The sequence below is a fragment of the Asparagus officinalis genome, chromosome 4 (assembly GCF_001876935.1).
Source record: "Asparagus officinalis chromosome 4, Aspof.V1, whole genome shotgun sequence".
Classification (NCBI taxonomy): domain Eukaryota; kingdom Viridiplantae; phylum Streptophyta; class Magnoliopsida; order Asparagales; family Asparagaceae; genus Asparagus; species Asparagus officinalis.
Genome location: NC_033797.1, coordinates 47,055,280 through 47,080,587, shown reverse-complemented (window position 1 = coordinate 47,080,587; position 25,308 = coordinate 47,055,280). Strand labels below are relative to the sequence as shown.

Here is a 25,308-nt window from a genome sequence, read left to right as displayed (position 1 = left end):
AAAATGAAAAGGGTTGAGAAATGATTAGAATAAAGATAAGGATGATGCAACAGCGGAGATGGTGGTGAAAGAGATAATGGCTGAGGAGAATGAGTAAAATTGATTTATGAGTTCATGAGAGAGAGAGAGAAAATGAGGTTAAAGGTGACGCTAGTTTATGGATAAACATTGAAAAGGAGAATTTTTTTATACTTGAGAAGTTAGGTTAATAGTGTGAACGCGGATAGGAAGTGGGGCTACCCACGTGCAAGCTTTGAAAAAAAAACGTGTTTCTTCATTGTGGGGACTGAACGAAAAGCCCACCCAAGAATTGCCTATATCTAGCCTTAGGTTTCGTGTAGCAAAAGTGGGCAAAGGAACAACGTCGGCACTTTTTCTTTTTGGGGTTGCGGCTGGGTGCAAAGAGGATTTTGTGCAAAAAAAATTTTGGTGTGCGGCTGCAGGAGAAAAGCACAAGCAAAAATAGAGAAGAAGAAAAAAATCGGTTGTCTTTTCAGTTCTTTGTGCATCCTTTTGTAGAGAGAGATTGTGAGAGATTTGAGAGTTTAGGTTGTGAGATTGTAAACCTTAGTTGTATTCTCTCTCTCTCTAATAGTAGATCTCCCCCCTCCTTGTCCCGTGGACGTAGGCTATTTGTCGAACCACGTAAAATTATTTGTCTCCATGTTTGTAGATTTGTAATAACTTATTTAGGTTCCCTCGACAGGTCAGTCCTAGAACTGATGAGAGGAAGAGCTGATATCACACTTTATTGAGATATTTTACTTTTGGTTCTTATTTCCTTGGTGAAACGTGAATTCTTATTGCGACCTGACTATATTGATGTACTGCCGAGGTGCTGCCGAAATTTTCGCTACGCGTAACAAGTGGTATCAGAGAAACAAGTGGTATCAGAGCCCAGATTTCAGATCTAGGGTATTTTTTGGAATTAGGTGGAGGAAGATTGTTGTGTGAAGCTTGGTTCTTGGAGTTCTTGGCTTCGGTGGAGATAGCATTAGGAGTTGCCGTTGGAGATTTCGCTTTCCTTGTGTGGACAGAAGAGCTATTTGGAATCCTATCTAGAGTTCAGTTGTGTAATTCTTAATTTTTATCAAAGTTTGATTCTTTCTCTACAACTTAGAGTTAGTTTGGAATGGGAGAAGAAGGTGAAAGCAGCAAGTCGATGGCGAGTACAGTTTAAGTTGGTTTTCAGAACACCAAAATTAGTATGACAAAGTATGATAGTAAAATCAACTTTGGTTTTATGGATGAGCGATGTACATGATGTGCTTAATGCTCAGAACTTGGAGGAGAGCATCATGGTCCATGAGAGACCACCAAAATATGAAGAGGTGATATGAGAAAAGATAAATAGGAACACTTGTAGGATGATCAGGTCATGTTTAAAACAGGAACTGAAGTATGATGTGATTGGGGTGGCGTCTGTAATGAAGATATGAGAAATTCTTAACAATAAGTACCTTACGAAGAGTGTTGAGAACTAGTTGCACTTGCTGCATATGTTATTCAGATTTCAGATGTCCAGAGGAACCTCGCTAGCGGCTCATGTGAACAACTACACTAAGTTATTGTCGGACTTAGTGAATGTTGATGAGAAGATATCGGATGAGTACAAGGCTATTATCTTATTGGGCTCCTTACCGGATAAGGAGTATGACACCTTTGTGCTCACTTTGTTGAACGGGAGATCTTCTATTAGCTATAGTGAAGTTACTAATGTATTAACGAATTATGATTTGAGGAGGAAGGACAAGGAGACTTCCCGTGCTAGTACTTCAGGCGAAGCCTTATCGACGAGAGGTAGAAGCCCATATCAAAGGTGGTAATAGAGGAAAGTCAAAATCAAGAGGTCGTCACCAGCTAGGAAAGAACCAATGTGCATTCTACAAGGAGCAGGGACATTGGAAAATAGATTGTCCAAAGATCAAAGAGAAGGAGAATAGCAAGAAAAAGGGTCCGAAGGCCAATGAGGTGAACGTTATGAAAGACGATGATTCCGATTATTCGAGCTTTTCTCTATTGATTACTCCGGAGGTAAACCACTTGAATGCATCAGATTGGATGATTGATTCCGACGCTACCTATCATGTGACCCCTAGGAGAGATTGGTTTGCATCTTTTGAGAAGCTCGATGGAGGTGTTGTTGTCATGAGAAATGATCAATCCTATGGCATTTGTGGAATAGGTACCGTGCGAATTTGGATGCACGATGGAGTAGTCCGTGAATTGAAAGAGGTAAGATTCATTCCTCAGCTGAAGAAAAATCTTATTTTTTTGAAGCTTTGGAGGCAAAGAAATTCAAGGTGACCTTAGAAGACGTTGTAACAAATGTTATTAAGGGATCTTTGGTGGTAATGAAGGGATTCCACAGTCAAAACTTGTATTATCTGAAGGGGAGCACCGAAATTGGCCAGATAGCTTCAGCTATTTTAGATACGGACATGAGTAGACTTTGATACTATAGATTAGGGCATACAAGAGAGGCTTTGTGCAAGCATGGGCTATTAAAGGGAGCCAAGAGTGAAAAAATTAAGTTCTATGAGCACTATGTTCTTGGCAAGAAGATGAAGGTGAAGTTCGGGATGGCCATTCATAGGACGAGGGGCATCCTAGACTACGTGTACACAGACATTTGGGGTCTCACCAAGACTGCATCACTTAGTGGTCGATATTGGTTCGTCACATTTGTTGATGACTATTCTAGACGATGTTGGGTGTACACCATGGAAAAGAAGAGTGAAGTCCTAGATATATTCGTGGAGTGAAAGAAGAGATTGAAACTACAGACTGGGAGAAAGATCAAGACGTTACGATCTGACAACAACAGCGAGTACACATCAAACCCCTTTCTGCAGCTATGTCGAGACGAGGGCATAGAGAGGTACTTCACGGTTAGTCATACACCGCAGCAGAATGTGGTGGCAGAGAGACTAAATCGGTCTTCGCTGGAGAAGGTCCGATGTTTATTATCGCAGAGTGGTTTGGAGAAGATCTTTTGGGCTGAGTCACTTACATATACGAGTCACCTCATTAATAGGCTGCCTTCATCTACGATTGAGGGAAAGACCCCTATGGAAATATGATCGGGAGAGACAGCACATGACTATGACTAGCTTAAGGTATTTGGGTGCCCTACATTTTATCATGTGAGAACAGATAAATTAGAACCTCGAACTAAGAAGGTCATATTTGTAGGATTCAAGCGTGGTGTCAAGGGATACAAGCCATGGGATCCAGTTGATAGAAAGATCATGTTGAGTAGGAACGCCACATTCGATGAGGTTTCTATCTTAAAGCTTCCCAGCTCTCATCAGGTGGAGAGCGACCCGACAGAGGAGATAGCACAGGTGATGGAGATCGATGCAGCTCCACAGTGTCCAGATGGTGTAGTATCCATTAGAGTGCTGACTGAGGTGACGCCAAGCGAGCATGACGGTGACACGGAGGATACGAGTACTGATGTGCAGGATCAGGGACCGACGGCTCAGGTTCATGATTCTATTGTGGTTCGGAGACAGAGGAGAGACATACAGATGTCAGCGCGGTATACCGATACAATAATTACATATGCACTTCTGGTAGAGAGTATCGATGAGTTGGTGTCTACTACATTCAAAGAGACTGAGCAGAGTTCGGAGGCTGATTCGTGGTAGGTAGCTATGTAGGAGGAGATGGAGTCTCTTCACAAGAATGATATGTAGGAGCTTGTTGAGCTTTCAAAGGAGCAGAAGGCAATTGGTTGTAAGTGGGTATACATGAAGAAGGAGGGCATTGAGGGCACTCCATTGAGATTCAAAGCTAGGTTAGTTGCGAAGGACTATGTACAGGAGGAATGTATTGACTATAATGAGGTTTTCTCTTCGGTGGTGAAGCACTCTTCGATTCGGATTTTGCTAGCTTTGATAGCACAATATGATTTGGAGTTAGATCAGTTGGATGTGAAAATGATATTTTCTTCATAGTGATATGAAGAAATATATATAACTTAGCCATTAGGATTCCGAGCTGTAGAGAAGGAAAAATTAGTTTACAGATTGAAGAAATTGTTATACGGTTTGAAGCAGTCTCCTCGATAGTGGTATAGACGATTTGATAGTTTTATGATTGGTCATTCGTACACTCGGAGCCAGTTTGATCCTTACGTATATTTTCGCAAGTTGAAAGGAGGTGCGTACATCTATTTGTTACTTTATGTCGATGACATGTTGGTTGCCTCTATTTCCAAATCTGTTATAGATGAGTTGAAGGCACGGCTTTCAAAGGAGTTTGAGATGAAAGATTTGGGTGAGGCAAAGCGTATTTTAGGGATGGAGATCGACAGAGACAAGAAGAATGGTAGAATTTATTTGACACAGGTGGCTTATTTAAAGAAGGTTTTACAGCGATTTCATTTTAGCATGGATACAAACCTAGTTAGTGTACCATTGGGAGCCCATTTAAAACTTTCAGCTGACCTTTCACCGAAGATAGTTGAAGATAGAGAGTTGATATCGAAGACTCCATATGCGAGCGCGGTTGGGAGCTTGATGTACGCGATGGTATGTACGGGACCGGATTTATCACAGGCGGTGAGCATGATATCGAGATACATGCACGATCGAGGAGTGGGTCATTGGGACGCCGTGAGATGGATTTTGAGGTACATTTGAGGTACACTCAATGTTGGTTTAGTTTATGAGCGGGACACTAGAGGTGGGTAGTTGTGCATTGGCTATATTGATTCGGATTATGTCGGGGATTTGGATAAGCACCAGTCTACTACGGGGTATGTGTTCACTTTGATCCGTACGCCGGTGTGTTGGAGATGCACCTTACAGTCGACGGTAGCTTTTTCTACGATGGAGGCAGAGTATATGACGGTTACGAATGCTGTGAAGGAGGCTATTTAGCTTCGAGGACTTTTAGAGAAACTTGGTATATCACAATGGTCTGTCGCTATTTTTGTGATAGCATGAGTGCTATCTATTTGGCGAAGAATCAGGTTTTTCATACGAGGACGAAGAACATTGATGTTCGTTATCACTTCGTTTGGGATATTCTTGAAGATGGCGATGTGAAGATTGTGAAAGTCCACACGAAGGATAATCCGGTGGATATGCTCACTAAGGTGATTCCGAGCAACAAGTTTGATCATTATTGAAACATGTTGCACATTCGTGATTGTTGAGGCCGTTGGTGGCCATTTGGGTGAACTACATGAGACTTGATTCCTTGGGCAAGAGGATATATAGACAGTCATTAATGATGCACCCGATTTGGTGAGTAGATACCGACATTTGGATGCTTTGGTGTAGGCTCAGTTTTGGGAAAACTTCGCCGAGGTGGAGAATTGTGAACGAGGATAGGAAGTGGGGCCACCCACATGCAAGCTTTGAAAAAAAACGCGTTTCTTCATTGTGGAGACTGAACAAAAGGCCCACCCGAGAATTGCCTATATCTAGCCTAGGGTTTCGTGTAGCAAAAGTGGGCAAAGGAACAACGTCATCACTTTTTCTTTTTGGGGTTGCGGCTGGGTGCAAAGAGGGTTTTGTGCAAAAAAAAATTTTGGTGTGCGGCTGCAGGAGAAAAGCGCAAGCAAAAACAGAGAAGAAAAAAATCAACTGTCTTTTCTAGTTCTTTGTGCATCCTTTTGTAGAGAGAGATTGTGAGGGATTTGAGAGTTTGTTTGAGGGTTTAGGTTATAAGATTGTAAACCATAGTTGTATTCTCTTCCTCTAATAGTAGATCTCCCCCCTCCTTGCCCCGTGGACGTAGGTGAACCACGTAAAATTAGTTTGTCTCGCTGTTTGTGGATTTGTAATAACTTATTTAGGTTCACTCGATAGGTCAGTCCTAGAAATGATGAGATGAAGAGCTGATATCCCACCTTGTTGAGATATTTTACTTTTGGTTCTTGTTTCCTTGGTGAAAAGAGAATTCCTGTTGCGACCTGACTCTCTTGTTGTGCTGCCGATGTGCTGCCGAAATTTCCGCTGCGCGCAACAAATAGGTGAAATACATGGCCAAGAGATCAATTTTCCCTTGTAATAAATTTCTCTAACTTTTTAACATAAAATTGGTAGATATGTTGTGAACATTCCCTCACGTGAAGTCTTAAGGCAACTTAAATCAATATTAGAGAATTGGGGGGGTATTAATAAGGTCAGATGTAAAGGTTGATTTTGATTATATGACCAATTTGAAGGACAGACTACTCATCCAATCTGGACAACCTATATGCAAAGGGTGGTTCTGAGCCCCATGCTGTGGGAAAAATTCTAAGGTTGCCCCTATAGTTAATTCGAAAAAGCTATTTGGCTCGCGGTCTAACCGCGAGCCTAATAGCAGGGTTGTAGTTAATTTTATTGAGGGCACAGAACCACCTTTCACTCGCGGGCAGTTCTAATAGAAAGCAAACTTAGGTTGAAAAGTATACATAGAATAAAAAAGGTCAGTATATTACGTATGCATATTAATTCCATGTGAATTGGGGTGCAGTCCCCTCCGTTCTTGGACAAATTTTCAAAACCAACCTTTTTGATTTTTTATTTGTAAAAAACGACTTATTTTTAAAATATTTGTAAAAACCGACCTGGTTTCAGCCTCAGCGCTGAAACCAGGTCGGCTTTTGAAAAAAAGTTTTCGAAACTTCACGGGAGTTGAACTCCCGTGAAGTTTAACAGCTTTTAATTAAGCTGCTAAACTTCACGGGAGTAACCGACCTGGTTTCAGCGCTGAGGCTGAAACCAGGTCGGTTTTTACAAATAAAACTGAAATAGGTCGTTGTTTTTTACAAATAAAAAACCAAAAGGGTTGGTTTTGAAAATTTGTCCCTCCATTCTTGGTTGAGTACGCTCAACAGAAATCTATTTAATATAATAGAAAAATCTATTTAATATACCATATACAAAATGTGATCTATACCGTTCAATATGATAATTGTTAGTTTGACTAATCACTATTTATGACGTACATCCCTGTACTACCGGTGATGGTTCTGGTAGGATATTTACTGCTAGCGTGAAACATGCGCGTTCTTTCGTCACTCATCCACGAAGCCTCTCGCTGTCTCCCACCGCTCTCCATTAATCTGCTGCCCCTCCCAAACCCCCACCCCGCTTGTTTACTTGGTTCCTGCTGATCCCAGATCTTGAAAGTCGATTCTAGAGAGAGAGAGAGAGAGAGAGAGAGAGAGAGAGATGAGAGGAGCAGAGTCAGCTCGAGATGAGCTCAGAAGGAAACACATCAGTTGGTCCATCAACAGCAAATGGAGGTGAAGACACCGGCAACCGCGACGAGATTGAGTGGAAGAAGGTGAATCTGATGAGGGTCGTCGTTGAGGGCCAAGATCCACAAGCCAAGGTCTCGCCTCTCCCCCATTCCCATCTTCTTTTTCTTAGCTTATTCTATTTGTTTTTTGTTTGTTTATTTATTGAAGAAATTTTCTAAACAAACCCATTCATAATTTTTTTTTCTAAAAATAGACCCCCTTTAGTTATTTTTTAACAAAAACCGACCCGTTTTGTCTTAATCCGGTTTCTAAATAACCGGGTTGCCAACCCCAACTATTTAGTGCATAGAATGTTAAAGTTTAGGGTTATAATTGGGGGTCTACAACCTCCTAAATAGCCGGGGCTGACAATCCCGACTATTTAGAAATCGGATTAAGATAAAATGAGTCTATTTTTATAACTAAAACTCAAGAGTGTCTATTTTTAGAAAAAAAAAATATGAATTAGTTTATTTAGAAAGTTTCTTCTTTATTTATTTGTAGGTGTTGTTAGTTGTACCAGAGTCTCGAAATTAACTATTGGAAAGTTTAGGTGCGAGTCACGCTACTTCCTGATTCCAATCGAAAATATTCCTCATCAATCAACACGGCCGTTTGGAAATACTTAATTTGCATATCATCTAATCTTTACTTTTGACTAATCTAATTTTTATATCATCTAATCTAAACTGTTAAATTGTTATCAGTAGTGTTTTAACACTTGCGATATCTAATTAGGAAACAGCTTGAATTTATGAGAGTAGAATTAGTAGGTTTGAATGCATGAAAATAAAGTTTTTTTTTAAATACATACCCCCAAAATCGTAGGTACTTTTAAAATCCTTGCAGATCATCACAATTGTTATTTATCCAAAATTATTGTCACCGCTCGATGTTAGAGCAAGTGCACCAAGCTCCCACCACCGCTCTCAAGGTCTACGTGGCAGTGGGAGCTTGTGAGTCCCCCTCCAACAAACTCCCAGCAAGCTCTCAAGGGGCTCCCTGAGTTGATGTGGCCAGTGGGGCCCACCGGAGCTCTTGGGAGCTCCCAAGCATTAAAAAAATTTTTTTTTACAAAACCCCCTCTATTTTTAAACCCAAAACCCAAGTTGAAAATAATTGTTAAATGAAAGAGGGGTTTTTTTGATATTGTTACAAAACTAAAATAGAAGAGGGTTTTTTTTTTGATATTGTGGAGCTCCTAACTAGGAGTTTGTTGGAGATCAACATTAGTTAGGAGGGTGATGTGGCATTGAAAATGGTGGGTCATGTCTTGAGAGCTCTTGGGAGCTTGCTGAATTAGTTAGGAGGGTGATGTGGCATTGAAAATGGTGGGTCATGTCTTGAGAGCTCTTGGGAGCTTGCTGATTAGGACTCCCAACTGGGAGCTTGCTGCACTTGCTCTTACGCCATTCTAACTTTTAGGGAATAAATTTAGAATTTCTGGGTGGTTGATTTCGAATCAACTGAAAACGTCGCAATTAATTTGACTGAATTTTAAAAATTAATATTGCAATCGCTAAAACACTATTGATAACAATTTTCACTCATTTCTTTCCTCTTTCATCTTTACTCTACCGAATCACCTTTAATGGTATTGTAAAAATATTAAGAGTGATTATTTTTAATTTAGTTAATTTAACTAATATGCTTCCGTTATTTCCTAAAATTATTATTTTAAAGGAATGTTCTAATTTCATTCCGTAAAAGTTAGGATGGAGAATAAAGTTGAGGGATGACTGAATTTTGTGGGGATAAAATATAAAACAACCAAAACAAAAATTCCTCTATTAAGAACATTTTCAAATGGGCTAGAGTGATTAGGGGAGTGTTAATTAGCTCCCCAATCATACTCCCTTTAAAAGCACGAGTTCGAAAAATCTTTTTTAGACAAATATACTCTTTTATAGTTTAAACTCCCTTATCTATAATCAAATTCTAATTTTCAATGGTCAATATTACCCTTCACTATTTTGAATATTTTATTTATATCTTAATCTATCCTAATCATAATCATATCTTATCCTAATCCTATGTGAATCATGTTTAGCTTAACAATTTAAAAAACTAAAATATTAATAAAATATATAAAACATAAAAATGATATTAGTTTGTTAAGATAAAGAAATTACAAGTAGATAACATATTATAATATATGAAGTATTGTAAAAAAACCATAAAAAGTTTTAAAATTGCAGAAAAGACCCTAAAAAATTCAAAATTATAAAACTCATCCAAATGTCTCAAAACTTAAAATAAAAAACATGAAATTAAAAAATTAACATCAGTTTGCAAAAAATTTAAAATTTACAGTTAACACCTCAATGTCTCAAAAATTATAGAAACACCCTCAAAAGTTTAAATTACAAACAAGCACATTAAAATTCTAAAATTTTAAAACTTACAAACATCATAGATGAATTCAAGAGATTACCATGATACACCTAAAATTTTTGACATTTAAATTTAAATTTTTTAATTAACACCCTCAATATCTCAAAAATTATAGAAACACCTTCAAAAGTTCAAATTATAAAAAGCCACTCTAAAATTCTAAAATTTGTAAATAAAATAAGATGAATTCAAGATATTACCCTTAGACACCTAACAAATTAAAATTTGCCAAAATTAACCTCAAAATTTTTTTAAAACTCCTTCAAAAATTAAAAATCGTAAAAAAACTCTAAATTTTCAAAAATTTTAACTAGCACACATCAAATTCGTCAATTTGTAGACCGCTGAAATTTAATATTTTTTAAAATTAATCTATAGTTTTAATAATTATAAAAGACACTCTCAAAATTTTAGAGTTACAAGAAATATACTAACATTTAAAAAATTACCACCAACACATGAAACATAGAATTTACAACTACCAAACTTAAAAGTAAATTTTTTTAAAAACTCTTTCAAAATTTTAAAAATTACAAATCACACCCTCAAAGTTCAAAACCACAAAAATGGGCTAAAATTTTAAAACTTGGCAAAGAAAAGTGTAATTGTTTGGTATTTTTCATATATATATATATTAAAATTTCTAATTTAGGGATTTACTATCCATTTTCAGCATCTAAGAATAGTCTAAGTTGATATTGGTAAACAAAAACAATAAGAATTGATTAAAAATTAACATCCGGTTAATGGATAAAAATTTTAAAAATATTATAGATTAAAAATTATCGGCGTTATATAAATTAAAGTAATTTCATATAATTTTAGTAATAAGTTGGGATAGCCAAAATAGATTCGTAACATTAATTGATAGATGTTTAAATCCATAGAAATGATAAAATACTATAATATTATACCTTAGCATTAGTTGATTTTAATTTAGAAACTTTAATCTTTGACGTTAATAATATTTATAGGGTAAAAGAATACAAGGAATTACATATGGAGAAACTATTAGAATATTTAGAGATAACTTTAAAAGAATTGAGTTATTTCCATTGCAAATGGGAAAGTGATGAAAATAAATCTAAAATTCAGAAAACGTCAATGAATCACTTGAATTGGCATTAACATAAGACATATCTATTAATGAAGCACTGAATGAGTTACATTAAAAAATAATTTAATAACTTTATCCTAATCAAAGAAAAAATCTCCATGGAAGACATAAGAAAAATTAGTAAGTATTCATAAATTCCATACTGTGTTCTTCAAATTAAATATTAATATTATAATCTAAGAGAAATTGGTAATGAATAATGCAGGTATTTAGTTTAGATCTTTATGGAAAATGACAGGGATAGATATATATATATATATATATATTAAAATTTCTAATTTAGGGATTTACTATCCATTTTCAGCATCTAAGAATAGTCTAAGTTGATACTGGTAAACAAAAACAATAAGAATTGATTAAAAACATCCGGTTAATGGATAAAATTTTTAAAAATATTATAGATTAAAAATTATCGGCACTATATAAATTAAAGTAATTTCATATAATTTTAGTAATAAGTTGGGGTAGCCAAAATACATTCGTAACATTAATTGATAGATGTTTAAATCCATAGAAATGATAAAACACTATAATATTATACCTTAGCATTAATTGATTTTAATTTAGAAACTTTAATCTTTGACGTTAATAATATTTATAGGGTAAAAGAATACAAGGAATTACATATGGAGAAACTATTAGAATATTTAGAGATAACTTTAAAAGAATTGAGTTATTTCCATTGCAAATGGGAAAGTGATGGAAATAAATCTAAAATTCAGAAAACGTCAATGAATCACTTGAATTGGCATTAACATAAGACATATCTATTAATGAAGCACTGAATGAGTTACATTAAAAAATAATTTAATAACTTTATCCTAATCAAAGAAAAAATCTCCATGGAAGACATAAGAAAAATTAGTAAGTATTCATAAATTCCATACTCTGTTCTTCAAATTAAATATTAATGTTATAATCTAAGAGAAATTGATAATGAATAATGCAGGTATTTAGTTTAGATCTTTATGGAAAATGACAGGGATAGAGCAAAGGTAATATTATTGAAATAACAAAAATTATTATTGGATGCACATCAGAAGAATTCATTTTAGAGGAAAATAAAGAGATAACTTCTAATTTAATTTATTTAATAAATTAGGAACACAAAGAATTTTATATATATGAAATTAATATTTATTCTCATTGAAATAGAAAAAAAAATCAAAGTCTATATTTTGAGCAGTTTGTGTTGAACATCATAAGTACATTTGACTTCTTTGTAAAGTTAAATGAGATGATAAAAAATTAACGAGCCCAGGAAAGATAATAGCATAAAAAATACAAAATTAGCCTGATGTCACAATTGATGTAGATGATGAAGACAATACTCTAGAATTGTCCGAGAAATGATAAATGATAAACCTGAAGAAGGATTGATCTTAACTCAATAAAAAATAAAATAGAAGAAATAAAAACAATATTTTATGAATATTTTATAGAATAGTTTAATTATTTTGAGTGAAATTAGGAATCTTTAGAAGGGAGTTTCATGAATTTTTTTCAGTACTTTTATATTCTTATGTGGATGTTTTTATCATATAAAAGTATACTAGAGTTAGCATTAATCTTTAATTTATATTTTTTTATGAAGTCTATCAATGATTAGGAATAAACTTCATATTCTCTTTTGCATCGTTTTAACATACTTTAAATCAATCATTTTGCCATATTGGTTTTAAATATTCACCTTCCTTGTATAACACTATTTTAATATTTTTCACTTTGCAATGCTATACTTTCTCAAATAAAGCTTAGTTTCATATCGGTCAAAAATAATATGAAAATTCAAATTATTTTTAAATTATATTTGTTTTTTGTCAATTCAAATATCAACATGAAAATTTAAATTGGGTGTATCCCATTTAAACAAACATAAAAAAATAATCGGGATGTAAGAGTTTAAAGAAAAAAAATGAGCACAAACTGCCAAAAATACTTAATCATGGTATTAAATCACGTGCATTGCACGTGTGTAAAAACTAGTCATTATTAAAAGCTGAGCTCGCCGAGAGTAACTGGGCCCTTGGACTTGAGGTAGGCTTTGCGTGTCTGCTAGAATTTACCAGGACAAGTGTGACCTTTGGGCATGTTTTGCTATTACTTATTTCATAATTACTTATAAGTGACTTATTACTTTTTTTCCACTTATTATTTTATTAGAGGACGAGATAGTCTTTAATGTCAACATGTAAAGCTACTTATAAGTGGCCAAAAAATAAGTCGGAGAACCCTAAAAAAAATTCTTCTACTTACAAGTTAGAAATAAATAATAAGTAAACTCTTACCAAATATGATTTTGACACTTTATAAGTACAAAGATACTTATAACTAATAATAAGTATGTTGTCAAACATGCTCTTTGTTAAAGCATTGATTTGTAGTAGATCTGAGATTCTAGAAATCCTGAAATTTTGAATTTTGACAGCATATGAAAGCATGGCTATAGAACACGTTGAAAACACTCAGGATTTCATTTTTGAAATAATTGGCTCATAATAAATTACATTCTATTAGATTTATGTTCATTTATAAGGATTGCTAATTTGAGTGAAGTTTCAAACTATTACACTTATAATATATATTTACTTGCAAAATTAACTAGTACCTGCGGTAAGGAACATTTTTACCATGTTAGAGTTCTAGAGAGTTCGAGAGGTTTGATGAAGGCAATACCGAACCATAATTAATCTAATAATCCTCATTTTGGAAAAGGTTGAGCTTCTTGTATGCAGGCATGCGTCTGTTGGGGTTCTAAGGCTCTATTGGATCAATTCGGTTGATCAGAATTAAAGTTGTTTAATACATCTGGTGGGTTAACCCTTGGACTTATGGATTAATTTTGCCGCAAAAGGTGTCCTTTGGGCTACATACTTCGAACTTGGATACGGTCCTCTTCTTTTTTATTTTTACTTATTTATTATTTTTATTTTTTTTGGGTTATGGGGAATCTTGATCATGGGTGCTCAAGTTGGAGCCGTCATGCCTCAAACCTTTCAAGAAAAAAAGAGAAATTTTTAAAATGAACCGTTTTTTAAACTTAATAGGTAAAATCGACCTATTTTGAAAAAATTGAGCAAAATCGACCGTCGAGTAGTTCCGTGTAATTAGTGGCTACTAATCAGCTCATTAATTTACACGGGACTGATAGCCTCGTGTTTTAAGCATCCAGAAATACAACGCAAACTGGCCATCTTCAAGTGGACAGACCCCCATAGTGATGACGAAGGCGATGATGGTGATCGCATCGGGGTCGAGGTTGATGAGAGCAGAGAAGTACGAAATCCATGATCGGGCGAGGCCGGCGGCTCCGATGAGGGCTTCAAGGAGGATGTTGGTGGCGGTGATGAAGGCTATGAAGTCACCAAGCTCAACGCAGACGGCTACGTGAGAACGAGCGCCAGCGTAGGGATCTCGCGGTAACGCGAATTCGGCAGTAGCAGAAGACGGTAGAAAAGAGTGGAGATGCCGCGATGAGAATGTAGGAGACGCATTGATGCCGCACGCGGCGGCCTGTGGTGCGGCTTGCGGCGGCGACGGAGAGAAGTCTGGCCGTTGTGAACAAGTAGGGAGGCGAGCAAGTGTGCATGGGGGGGGGTGGCGAAATGGGGTGAGAGAGAGTTGTGTAGTGTGTGTGGCAAGTAGGGCCACGAGAGAGAGGGGTCACGGGAGCTATGGGGGAGATTAATTATTGTAATTACACGAGACTACTAGTCATGTGTAATTATGTTAGCTTACTCTTGCAATTTCAACTTATTTTTTGCTAGCTGACAAAAAAAAGGTCAAAAATGCTAATTTTATTTTGAGAAGGTCGATTTTGCTCATTTTGAAAATTTCTCCAAAAAAATCCAGAAATTGGGACTCACCATAAATCCATTAAAATTTTGAAAAAGCTGGCAGGATATTACTATTAGAAGTTGGGACCATTGGGCGGAGAGTATACCCACTCAGCCATCCTGGCAGACCTCAGTAGGTATATAGTCCTTGGTTGCCAGGAGACATACATATAAAATGCCCAGAACCAGCACTTCAGAATTCAGACTGAATCTCCACAGAGGTGCTAGCCTACAGCCTCGGCATAGTCTAGATCCTAAAACAGTCTCGTCTAGCCGGAGTGTAGTACCTTTCCACATTTATTGTAGATCGTAGGTGCACTCCAGACGACCCAACCGACTATTATCAGTGGCAAGTTTGGACTTTGGACTTGGTATCCTGGCACCAGCATAGGCCGAGTGATCACCAAAACACAACTTTAAATTTGGATCTATGTCATCCATGATTTGGATGTTACCAAGAGTGGACTAGATCATCAGCTAATGGAAATAAAATACGATTGAATATGCTCTACTTCTTATACGATTCTTTGTATATGTATGAAACAACCGTTCTCTCAAAAGAAACAGATGGATATACATTTTTCTACCTTTTACCTTCACTTTTACTCATTTAACTTAAAAACATATGTTTCATATTGAAATTTGTTTAGATGTAAACTGTGGCCTAGAGATCCTGCTCTCTAAACGGGTTGAAGTTGGATTACAGAAATATAAGTCTGCCCCATTCTCTCCCACGCATATAACGGATATTTTAGAAGATCCTTGAGTTTGATGCTTGATATTTTACATGAAATATAATAACATTACAAATTTTCTATAACCATAGATTATTTGTAATGCCTCAACTCAGCCGTCACAAGAGTCATACATCAGGCTGCGCGCGCGATTACAAACTTGTCTTTGATCGGTATATTTAAAGCTTGCGTTGGTTTCAACCTCAATCCCTTGAAATGTTTGTTTGTAACATTTTCCATCGCAGATTAACAAACAAGCTAAAGCAAATCCCTTATGGAGTTGATACTTAGCTATGAACGTATTACTTGCATTGGATATATAGTAGGTTCAAAGCTTTCATTGGTTTCAATCTCAACCCCTCCAAATATTTGTTTGTAACATTTTCCATCACAAACAAGCCAAAGCAAATACCCTTACGAAGTTGATACAATGATATGAAGTATGAACATATTAGTTTCACAATAGATCTCATCTTTTACTGGTTGTTCTTTTGTGTTTAGTTTACTATTTTCTGATATAGGAAGTAGACAATTTTATGATACGGAGATTCTTGAGAGCACGTGATCTAGACATCGAAAAGGCTTCTGCCATGTTCCTCAAGTATCTCAAATGGCGAAGAGAAGCCATTCCTAATGGTTTCATTGAATACAAACAAGTACAAAACGAGCTGCAACAAGAGAAGTTGTACATGCAAGGATTCGATAAAAAGGGTCGCCCTTTGGTAGTCGGCTTTGCAGCTAAGCATTACAGCTCTAGACGCAACCTTGATGAATTCAAGTGTATGAATACCTCTCTAGAAGAGTTTGCAAAAGTACCTTGATTTCTTGAGCATATCGAGAGTTCTAATGTTGATATCTCTTGTTTTCACAGGTTATGTGGCATACGTCTTGGAGAAATTAAGTGCCAGGTACACTTTTTGTGTGTAAATTGTTTTTGATTCGTAAGAGAAAATTGTCAAAAAATTGTTAATGCCAAGTGAGAATAATATGTTCAAAGTTTAGACATAATGTTTGATACACGTAGAAGAGATTATCCAATAGTTGAGAATTGTTAAATATATGTAGAACTCATTGATGGAAATGATCCTTCTTCATGGACCCTAAAACATAAAAAAATAATTGGATTTCATTAAGAAAATATACGGAAGAAGCTTGTTAACATATTAAGCCGCCATGCGTCTTGATTTGGATTTAGAAAACCTCCGCTTCTATTTGTGCAGTATGCCAAGGGATCAGGAGATGTTTGTTGCCATTGCAGATTTTCAAGGATGGGGATACTCAAACTGCGATATTCGTGCGTATCTGGCTGCACTAGAGATAATGCAGGCTAGTTCCCTCAAAAACATAAAATACCGATTTCTTGTTAAATATATGCTGTATATTATGGACACATGGAAGAGACATCGTCTTCACTGAACAGCTTCATCGCTATATCATACATAAATAAACAACAAAACCATAAATCTTTGCTCAAATTTATCGTCATATCACCACCTTTTAATAATGTGGAAGAAAAATTTTATTGTCTATACCGGAGCATGCAGTGGAAACAAGAAGTTAGTTTTACTGATAAATTGATTGATAAATACATGAAACTTAGCCAGCTGTGGGTTCTTCATTAAACAAAAGCATACACAAATTTGCAAAAGGGAGCTCATATTTGCTGTTAAAAGACTGAGAACCTCATCATTGCTTTTGTGTCAGATACTAGAGTTCTGGTCCGCATATACTCAATTTACACGGTGCATGAAGAATAGCCTTTTAACTATTATACACTTATTATAGAAGAATTTATCTAACTGCTGGTGAGGGATTACAGAATTACTACCCAGAAAGGCTCGGCAAAGTGTTCATCATCCACGTGCCATATCTTTTCATGAAAGCATGGAAGATTATATACCCATTCATTGACAACAACACCAGGAAGAAGGTAGCTTCTCAGTGCTTAGTCTTTTCTCAACAAGTCTCTGTTTGATTTCTTTGTTTTGTTGCAGTTTGTGTTCGTGGAGGACAAGAATCTGAAATCAACACTTTTAGGAGATATTGAAGAAGACCAGCTCCCGGAAATCTACGGTGGAAAGCTGCAACTTGATCCTATTGGCGCCTGAAGCCTAATTACACGCTGCAGATGAGCAAATTTTAGGAGAAGAGCAGCTTCAGATTCCTATCACAGCTTATTTAATGTAATTTATCCACCACTGTATTCTTATTGCTATTGTACGGATTCTTAGGAGTGATTTGTTGAACTTTAGATCATAGAGCAAGAGATTGCTGTATTCTGCTCTTAGTTATGTAAACTGGATGTCCAGTTTGTTGGTTTCTTGTGGAAGATACAGACAATGGATAACTCAGTGCATTTTTTGTACTCACATGACATGTAATATTTATAAGCCAAGAGCCGGCAGGAATTCCTAATTAATTCAGTGATATAAACTCATTGAATTGTTACTTTCACATTATATGGAATATTTCCTGTCAAAACATTGTTTATAACTAATACTATCTCACTGGAATGCCATGATTAGCATCAAACATTGTTTATAACTTTACGAGCCTTCAGCATCTTATTAACACAGATAGACAAAATGGACGAAAATCAATAGAAAGGTACGCATACCTAAAAGCCAACGGAAAATACGTATCAGATCAAACCAGCAGAGACGCCAAAGTTAGTAGAACGCGACGGATAACCCAATTAATCTTAATAAAAGAAGCAAGAAAACACCAGTTTTGTTTATAGAAACAAAAGATAACTAAGAAAAGACCATCGTCATCATCATCACCCCCGAGACTGCCATTCAACCAATCAGCAACTTGTTCTCCTCCAAGAAGCTATAAGTCGGCACCTCCAAATTAAACGGAGCGGGCCCCTTCCTAATCCTTCCAGAAATATCATAATGTGATCCATGGCACGGGCAAAACCACCCCCCAAAATCTCCAGCATTTGGTAAGGGAATACAACCCAAGTGTGTACAAACACCCACAACGACAAGCCACTCTGGGTTCTTTACCCTAGCTGCATCTTCTTGTGGATCACGGAGCGAGCCCACATCAACACTATTTGCCAACTTAATATCATCTTCGGTTCTCCTCCGAATGAACACTGGCTTTCCCCTCCACTTGACTGTCACAGTTGATCCTGGTTCGATACTGGAGAGATCGACTTCAAGAGAGGCTAGAGCGAGAACATCTTTGCTTGCTGACATGCTGAGGACTAGCTTGAGGACAAGGAGGCGGAGGAGTGAAGCGTAGACAAAGCGGCCACCGGTGAGGATGAAATAGGCGAAGGCTCTCTTGCTGGGATCACCAGGAGGTAATCGCTCATGGTTGTACTCGTCATATACAATTTTTGAGGTCGGGTTCTTGACAGCCGCAACAGTTGCAGGGAGATCAGCTAAACCGAGGTCCTGTGGTTGCCGTGGGATGAGAGTTTCAGAAGAAAAACCTACAATTAGAGGAGGATTATCGAGTGTTTGTTATAGTTTGCATATGGAAGTACATGCGTATAAACAACAGTGCATAATGATTCCATTAGTGGGTGTCAGTTCTTACATGAAGTACAAATAGTGCATTCTTTTAGTAAAAAGTTTACAGAACTCCCTGACTAATAGCATATTTAGTGTATTGGAAAAGATCGCAGAGCACAAGAAAACTATTCCAAACTGTATTGCTCTGACAGTAATAAATTCTGAGTATAATAGCTTCATAACTGTACGTATTTCCTTAAATATCAGATGACTAAACACAATACGTTCACTAGTATTTCATTTTAGATACCGCATATGCATTCCATAGTTAGTAATTAATAGCATATTTACTGTGTATTGGAAAAGACAGCAGTGCACAAGAAAACTATTCCAAACAGTATGGCTCGGACAGTAATAAATTCTGTGTATTTCCTTAAATATCAATCGACTAAACGACATATGTTCACTTGTATTGCGTCTTAGATACCGCAGATGCATTCCATAATTAATAACTAATAGCATATTTACTGTGTATTGGAAAAGACCGCAGAGCACAAGAAAACTATTCCAAACAGTATGGCTCGGACAGTAATAAATTCTGTGTATAATGGCTTCATAATTGTATGTACTTTCTTAAATATCAGACGACTAAACAACATATGTTCACCAGAAATGCGTCTTACATACCGCAGATGCATTCTATGTTCAGTAACTTCCTACAAGTCCATGATATGCATCAAAAGGCGACGCCAAACGTGCCAATATAAAGCATATTACAGATAAGTTCTTTAAGTGCTATTTAAAAGATTAATAAAATAACAAACATAAGGAAATATTTATCCTAAATCTTTGGGATTGGCTACATGATGACCTTTTCTCCACTGGGTACAGTTAAGTGCAGTCTTCTTTATTAAATTACAGTCATTTTATCCATTTTATCTGCCTTCATTTATGTAATGTTTAGTTTTATCGACTACAATTCTTCCCAATACATAACACAATGGATGCATGAAATGGTCTTACTAGTAAAATGCCGACCAAGTTTCCCAACTTTAGTCCCCTACTTGATCGGTACAACTTCTTACAAATACAATCATCTGCATCCTATGTTCCACTGTCTCACCACTAGCACTTCAAAACCTCATTTACTCTTTTTTTATACATATTTTTTAATTGCCTCACACTTTGACTCATAAATCTTCATATAGCCAATCTACAAAAATGTTCCTTCAATCTCACATGAGTCCCACAATTGTTAGGTTTGAGTCCATACCCAAGAGTTGATCACTATTTGGTCTCTGGAATTGGCTTGATCAAGTGATATGACAACTTGAGTACGAGTTTCTTTAACTCGCTTAAGTTATGTCCAGACTTACATCATACATGGGATAAAAGAATGGATTGATAAATTCTGAATTGTCATGCTCAGTATGAAGTTTCGGGAGCGCAAAAAATAAGAGAAAGAGGGGAAGCAACTAGGGTCAAAGAAGTGCACACTATCTTCTTTGATTTTTGTTCAACATTTTACAATCTTGGATATTTCGACTTTTTGTTCCTTCTATTCTTGGTTAAAGGAGATCATACAAGTGGATTTCGGGTTTGTTGCTTGTGAGTAGGGGTGGAAACAAACTGAATCGAATCAAATAGAGTGATATTCGAATTCAAATTCGGTTCATTTTGAATTATTCAAATTTGAGTTTGAATCCAATTTGAATATGAAAACCATATTCAAATTCAATTCAAATAATTATTCTTGGAATATTCGGCTAGCCTAGCTGATGAGCCATTAAGTTTTTACGTAGGTGGTCTTATGCGGAGCCCACCCTGAACTTCTTTTCCTTATTTCTACCTGGGTTTGAAATGTATCATTTCTATTAACATATGTTTCACCAGCCTAGGAGACTTCCTTTTTTTTGTTTGAAATAGCGGGTTCAAGCCCCACTTTGGGCCTTCTTTTTTTTAACAATTTGAATATATATATTTTTGTTATGATTCTATATCTACATAAATATGCTTTGAGTTTGTAATAAATTAAGCTTGCACAACTAAATATATACAACATAAACGAATATTCAATAAGCAAATGAATCGAATATACATTTGGTTTAATTCTATTTGTCTATGAACCGAATACTAAAATATATTCGTTTAATAGTAAATGACCGAATAAGTTGACGAATAATTCACAAACTATTTGTTAATTACTTGGTTAGTTTCCACCCAATTTGCAAGGTAACCCTTGTAATTTTTTTCATCTATTTGTCAACGTCTCAAACATTGTGGAAGCTTTGAGTTTCTCGTTCATATAGCAAAAAGATCCCTCTTTGCTCGTGGATGTTTGAAAGTCCGATTGCGATTGATTGTGTAGTTTGATTATTTATTTCAGTTTATCCTACTCTCACATTGATCATGGGGTTCAATTGCTCTCTTTGCTTCCAATCACATTAGTTCAATAACACTTCTCCACTCCAATAATCACAATTGAATTCTATGGTTAACATCCTCCTCAATCTCATGATCATGATAAATAGGTGATGTAAAGTAACTAAAACAACTCTTAGATTTTTTTTTTTTTTTTTTTGCCTAGTCTTTGCTTGGCTATTAATTAATTTGAAATAATCTATTATTTCTTCTCCTCGTCTTTGTCAAAGATAGTCCACATTTTATTCCTACTAATTCCAAAGCTTTTTAGATTCTTGAATTTCCATAGGCCTTTCTATTTTTTCAAGAGCATCCTCTCTAGCCATATCAAGCAAAAAAATTAGTCCACAAATTCCATTTTAACTCCTGCTAGTTCCAAAGCTTTTAGATTCTTTAAAATTCATATGCCTTTCGATTTTGAAGAGCATTGCTCTCTTGTCTAGTGAACTAAAATCGTATGTAAACAAAATGGCATGCAAAGAGATAAAATCCTTCCTGCAAGCCGATGGGAAAAGTGCATAGCTCTGATTACCCTCCAGTAGTCCTCATGCTAATAACTAAAAGTAATTTAGAAGATTGAAGAACCCCTAAACAATGATCTTGATAGATTCAGCTAACCTTAATTCAGCTACAAACTTAGGCAATTAGAACTGGAAAAGTTAAAACAAACCAAACAGGGACAGGAAAAGAATCATCAGACAGTTGGATCCACAAAAAAGGAAACAAACCCTAGAATCCGTAGCAATTTTCAAACTAACAAATACATTTGACAGAGCAGTCGATCTGGTAAAATTAAAATTAAAAAAACAGCGACAAACGCGAACCCTAACCTCGCATCGAACGGAAAAGCCCTGCTTCAACTGCGATTCTATAAGGAGACGCGGCGGCCGATCTCGAATCGTCAGTGGACGAGGAATCGAGTCCGGTGATGGGATTTCTCGAGACTATGGACCCGGCAGCGCTCGGCCTCCATGGGAGAGAAGCGAGCCTCCGTCCTGAAACCCTAAGCATTTTTGTTTTTATCTGAGCTCTAACGGCTGGATTCGGGTTTCTTTAGGATCCGAAGAAATTGAAAGTGAACGGGGGAAGGAACGAGCGAGGCAAAGGGGTGAAAGAATAAAAACTGGCTGTAGTTTTGCGTTCGTACCCTCTTTGAATATGAATTTATCAAAAGTTGAACATTGTTATTTCTTACTAGCAACATTGCACACGCAACATTAAAACCTAATTTTTCTAATTTTATGTAGAAACTGGGTACTAATCATGTGTTTTTGTGCTCGGTAGTAATGTGGCTCATTCTCATCAACTCATTCAAATAAGGGACCACATTTAATGCTTGTAAGATTGAGCTACCCTCACGTGAGTCCTAACCTCGCGTCAGATCGAGATTTTTGCCTATTAATAGGCCCCCTCCACCAACTTTTGATGGGTTGAATAATCGGGAATTTGCACGCTTCTTCTTCGTTAGAGTTAAGCCTTGCGCTTCCTCGTGGTTGTTGATCTAACATTGTACCACGTCCACTGATGCTGAGCTAACCTCAAGCCTTCATGCCTAAAGCTTGTGAACTAAGAGTTTTTATGCCCCGGGTGTTGCTACAAGGACCCAAATAAGGGACCCAATGCATGGGACAGGTGAGGTGTCATCATCCGGTTGCATGATGCACTGTTCATGAACAGTGCATCATGCAACCGGATGGTGACTCATCACATGTCTCATGCCTTAGGTCCCCTATTTTGGGTACTTGAGTAATTAATGTTATGTCCATGTAACACTTGATTCTTGGTCTCGTTTTAGCACCTCCTTAGCCGTGCCGCAAAAACTCGACTTTTATACTTGTCACCGAGGTGATTTCTTACTGATGAGTTCCGCGCCAAAGAAGCTCCCTTCAACCTCAAACTCCAACAATGAACAAGATTCAATAACAGTGACGCTCTTGTGGTCAATGGAGCAAGGAACCTAGTCTTCGTCGGTACTTTCCCAGAATATAACTCGTGACTTTTTTTTATAGGATGGCTGGTAAATTTTTTTTTTTTCAAGTTAAGAAGATCAACAAATGTAAACTCTATCATATATATTTTGTAACTTCTTACTACAAAAAGACGACGACGACTGCAACTCTACTAGCGGTGGACTTTTTCCATCATAGAAGAGCTAGTGTAGTCCAGCGAAGCGTCAAAACTATAGAGAACAATCGAGTTAATTTGGACGGAGGTAAATAGTTCAACCGCGCGTGCATATAGAAGACCTAACCTCGCTCCGATGTGAGCTAGGTTACCGAGATATAGCTTCTCCAAAGTTGACGAGAGCTTGAATTTGGCATCAACACGTGCAGAGTTATATATGTGCGCCGTGAGCTAATTACAATCTCGCGTCAGCTTCAAAAGCCGAACAAGATTCATTAATTCTAAGGTAAGAAAGTCGAGCGAGCTAGGTTTAACATTGGCTCGAGCTTTCAACCTCGCGCCATGCACTGAGCTTACATGAATATCGTACGTGGCCTTCTCCAAAGTTGACGAGAGCTTGAATTTGGCATCAACACGTGCAGAGTTATATATGTGCGCCGTGAGCTAATTACAATCTCGCGTCAGCTTCAAAAGCCGAACAAGATTCATTAATTCTAAGGTAAGAAAGTCGAGCGAGCTAGGTTTAACATTGGCTCGAGCTTTCAACCTCGCGCCATGCACTGAGCTTACATGAATATCGTACGTGGCGGTGAAAGCTTACAAGTTTGCGCCGCCACACGAGCCCACAGCCTCATGTCAATTCGGAATAGAATCGATCGACAGCTCCACACGAAGTTAGAGCCATATATAGAGCTGCACACAGTCGCAACCTCGCATCAATGTGAGCCTACAACCTCGATCGTGGCACTTTAGAAGCTATAAAGCCAAAGCTCTACACAAAGTTAAAGCCAGTACACGGCTACAATCGTGCGTAAGGGTAACGAAAAAGCTGCTTAAAAAAGCTGATAATTTGAGGGACCTCATAGAAATTTCAATAATTTGAGGGCAGTAATATAGAAATATTGAAGATTTAAAGTACTGATGTAGAAATATTGAAGATGTCAAGGACTACTACCGAAAAGCCCTTTCTTTTTCGAAGCTACTTTTCACTTTTTGTTGGCAGTAGACAAACTATTGACCACTCCAGTAGGTCCCTCGTCCATAAATTCCGGAGTCAAATAGTGTTTCCCCTCTACCAAAATCTTTTATTACAAACTGCCCCCTCCTTCGGAAAAACGATGAGCGCCAGCTACTGAGTTGCGGGGTGAAAATTTCAAACTAGGTCTTAAGTTGTAAAAAGTAACACGTAAATATTTTATCGTTAAAATCCTATAAACAACACTAAGAAATCTGTTCAGATGAGACCTTAATTGAAAGAGAGGCGTTACAGGCACACTCTAAGGCACACCACCAACCACACTCCCTCTCTTTCTACAGTGCAGGGGGCTCCACATGTGATTTTTTAAAAAATCACATGTGGTGTCCCCTTTACTGTAGAGAGAGAGGGAGTGTGATTGGTGGTGTGCCTTAGAGTGTGCCTCTGTCATTTCTTTAATTGAAATTAACCCCTTCTCGATCAATGTGAAGCTTTTTTTTTTAATATTTTGTAACGCTTGTGGATTTGAATCCAGACTCAATAAAGATGGTTCAATTTTGTCAACTTGATATAAGTTTTTCTTTTCAAATGTTGCCTACACGTCATCCTGGCGGATGTTTGGATCTACACATATTTCACTTGCTTGATTTGTGAACATATATTCATGCCGACTTGTTTGATTTGTGAACTGGATGACTGCTTTGCAATGTTAACTAGCTTTCATGATGTAGGGGTTTACTTGTTTGATTTGTGAACTTGCATTATTACCAATGTCAATAATTTTTATGTCTCAATCATATCGTGTTTTATTTTTTACATCATATTTTACCAGTATGATTTCTCATTGTATTACTATGATATTGTGTATCATGCCATGATTTTGTGATATTGTTGTTTGATGCAAGCAAGAATGAGTTACTAGGAAAAAAAATTAAGTTCAAATAACATTCATTAATACCTAGTTTGCGGCATACACCTTTGCATGATGAA

At 36.7% G+C, this 25,308-nt stretch overlaps 2 protein-coding genes across 2 annotated transcripts; one reads left to right on the top strand and one right to left on the bottom strand.

Annotated features, from left to right (window-relative positions):
- Window positions 7,046-17,784, top strand: LOC109837383 (CRAL-TRIO domain-containing protein YKL091C-like). Its single transcript, XM_020405608.1, has 6 exons — window positions 7,046-7,341; window positions 15,852-16,110; window positions 16,202-16,238; window positions 16,551-16,656; window positions 17,150-17,260; window positions 17,325-17,784. Exons 1-6 carry the CDS (start codon window positions 7,204-7,206, stop codon window positions 17,436-17,438), a joined length of 765 nt encoding a protein of 254 aa, XP_020261197.1. The 5' UTR covers window positions 7,046-7,203; the 3' UTR covers window positions 17,439-17,784.
- On the bottom strand, window positions 17,923-22,327 carry LOC109837382 (cytochrome b-c1 complex subunit Rieske-4, mitochondrial-like). The gene is made up of 2 exons (XM_020405607.1): window positions 22,049-22,327; window positions 17,923-18,775 (listed from the first exon to the last, which is right to left on the bottom strand). The coding sequence occupies exons 1-2, from the start codon at window positions 22,227-22,229 to the stop codon at window positions 18,129-18,131; spliced, it is 828 nt and encodes a 275-aa protein (XP_020261196.1). The 5' UTR covers window positions 22,230-22,327; the 3' UTR covers window positions 17,923-18,128.